General features: G+C 37.9%; 1 protein-coding gene across 1 annotated transcript; it reads left to right on the top strand.

Annotated features, from left to right (window-relative positions):
- The first annotated feature begins 999 nt into the window (after positions 1-999).
- Positions 1,000-2,457, top strand: LOC140450961 (uncharacterized). The gene has a single exon (XM_072544659.1). It carries the CDS (start codon positions 1,000-1,002, stop codon positions 2,455-2,457), a length of 1,458 nt encoding a protein of 485 aa, XP_072400760.1.
- Positions 2,458-2,783: the final 326 nt, after the last annotated feature.

Raw genomic sequence — 2,783 nt, 5'->3', positions numbered from 1 at the left:
ATTAGGTGATGATGGCATTCTATCACCTCTTCCAAATGTAATTGAAGAAATTGTCGTTGAGGATATGTATGAGACGCCCATTAAAAAAAGAAGAAAGGGGAACGGGAACTATCAGTATCCGATAAAGCATCAAATGCTTTAGATAGTATTGCAAATGCAATAAAGGTCATGCATAGTGAAGATGAAAACACTGTTTATGGCAAATATGTGACTGAGAGACTCTTAAAAATAAAAAACAAAAAAAGATTATTACAAGTAAAACAAAAAATAGATACAATTTTATTTGAAGCTCAACTGGAGGAATTAGAGTAAAAAAATAGTAATGCACAGATTCTAAATGTGCCGGTGGGAGATGGCTTCTGTGTGCTGTATGAGAGAGAAAGTATTCGAAATAATGAAATAACGCATTTTATATTATTTGTTTTTTCATTATTTCGAATATTTTCTCTCTCATGCAGCACACAGAAGCCATATCCCACCAGCACATTTAGAATTTGTGCATTAGGGGAAGCCGGGGCAAAATGAGCACCGGGGCATGATGAACAATTCCTTAAATTTAGAGAATTTCCAATGCAGTTTGGCAACACCTCTCTAGCATAATGTAAAAGGCGCGTGCCCGTAACAGGCAACTCAGTTTAGACGAATCAACCGTTCGCTGCGGTCGTTATTTGTAATAGATATCTCTTTGTACACGTGATATAATTTTGTATGATATTGTTTAGTATACTACGGCAATCAGTGATTAGTTTTTAAAATTGTTACAGCTCTACGATCAAAAGGTGAGTTTAGTTATTACATTAATGTAACTTAAATCAAAAGAATTGTTGTGGTTTCTTTTAAGGAGGCAAAAATAGTTAAATATGAAGCGTGGGGCATAATGAGCGGGGCAAAATGAGCAATAATAGGGTGTCCATAATGCCCCTGCCCGTATTGCCCCTCGTTATCAAGCTGTTAGATACACTCTTAACCAACGTTTGTTTCTATTTCAGTTAAGCAAATATGGTGCGTAATTATATAAAACAGACCAACAGACAATCTTGGACAGAGAATGGAATGGCACAAGCAATTGATGCTGTTATAAATCGAAACATGGCGTGTCAAACTGCTGCTACAAATTATGCTGTTCCTCGTGCTACTTTACAACGTCGCATACGTAAATACCAAGCCAATCAAGACATGTCTTGTGCCGTTAAAAAAGGCATGGGATTCTTCAAACCGGTATTTACACCAGAGCAGGAATTAGAGTTGGTTGGCTATATTCAAGATATGGAAAATCGCCTTTTTGGGCTTACATCAAGAGACCTTCGAAAAGTTGCATATCAGTTAGCAGAACGACACGAAATTTCCCATAACTTTAATCATACCACCAAAATGGCGGGAGAAGATTGGTTGTCTGCTTTCCTTAAAAGGCATGATGTTCTATCTTTGAGAAAACCAGAGGCAACTTCTGCAGCACGCGCTATGGGGTTTAACAAAATTTCAGTAAATAGGTTCTTTGAACTTCTAACTACGACTATTGAGAAATACCAGATAACGGCAGATCGATTATTTAATGTTGATGAAACTGGCATAACCACTGTTGCCAAAAGTCTCAATAAAATTATCGCAACCAAAGGGAAAAAGCAAGTTGGGTCTTTGTCGTCCGCAGAGAGAGGGAAGATGCTTACTGTGGAAATATGTATGGGTGCAGATGGTTCATTCATGCCTCCACTTTTTATTTTTCCAAGGAAACGAATGAAGCCGGAACTGTTAGATGGCGCACCACCAGGGTCTTGGGCTGAGTGTAATGATTCAGGCTGGATGCAAGGTGATTTGTTTGTTAAATGGTTTAAAAAATTCGTAGCATGGTCAAGAGCTTCAAACGAAAATATTGTGTTGTTATTGTTAGATGGCCATTTTACGCACACAAAAAATTTAAAACTTGCAAGACAGCATGGTGTAGTTCTGTTGTATTTTCCACCTCATTATACCCATAAACTCCAGCCACTAGATGTAAGCTTCATGAAACCATTAAGTGTTTATTACGCTAACGAAATAAAAAATTGGTTAAGGTTGAATCCAAGTCGAGTAGTTACTCACTACCAAGTGCCTGAACATTTTGGAAAGGCGTTTATTCGAGCGGGAACAATGTCAATAGCTATAAATGGTTTTAAAGCTACCGGGATATGGCCACCTAACCCAAATATTTTTGTGGATGCTGATTTTGTGGCAGCGGATACTACAAATATAGAACAGTCGCAAAATGCTGGAATTATGGAGCCTCGGCAGAACACGCCACCTTCACAAAGCATAAGGCACTCTCCACAACCTGGACCGTCAAACAGATCACCTTCTTCAGACTTACCTTCCCAAAACATAAGGCACTCCCCACAGCCTGGGATGTCAAACAGATTGCCTTTTCACGATTTACCTTATCAAAACGATAAGCCAACTAAATTTGTGTTTGCTTCTCCATAGCAAATTTTACCCATTCCAAAGACTACAAAGAAACAAAGACAGACAAGAAATCGGGGAAAGACAGCTATTTTAACAGAATCGCCCTACAAGAACGAGCTCATGGAGTCAACTCAAATTAAAGAGGCTAGAAATTCTAACGCTGAATCTAAAAAACGAAAAGTGTTTAAGAATGATGAGGATAAAAAAGAAAACAAAACAGAAAACGTAAACACAAAAAAAGAAGCCAAAAGGTCTAAAACCAATGTGAAAAAACAAAAAACTGTTGAAGATGACTCGGAAAGTGACGTTTCCGATGTAGATTGTCTATACTGTGGATACTCATACTT

The sequence above is a fragment of the Diabrotica undecimpunctata genome, chromosome 9, assembly GCF_040954645.1.
Source record: "Diabrotica undecimpunctata isolate CICGRU chromosome 9, icDiaUnde3, whole genome shotgun sequence".
Taxonomy (NCBI): Eukaryota; Metazoa; Arthropoda; class Insecta; order Coleoptera; family Chrysomelidae; genus Diabrotica; species Diabrotica undecimpunctata.
This window is presented reverse-complemented; position numbering and strand designations above follow the sequence as displayed.

Excerpts from the sequence above, each read along its gene's own strand:
- LOC140450961 (XM_072544659.1), top strand. The coding sequence starts at position 1,000 with ATGGTGCGTAATTATATAAAACAGACCAACAGACAATCTTGGACAGAG.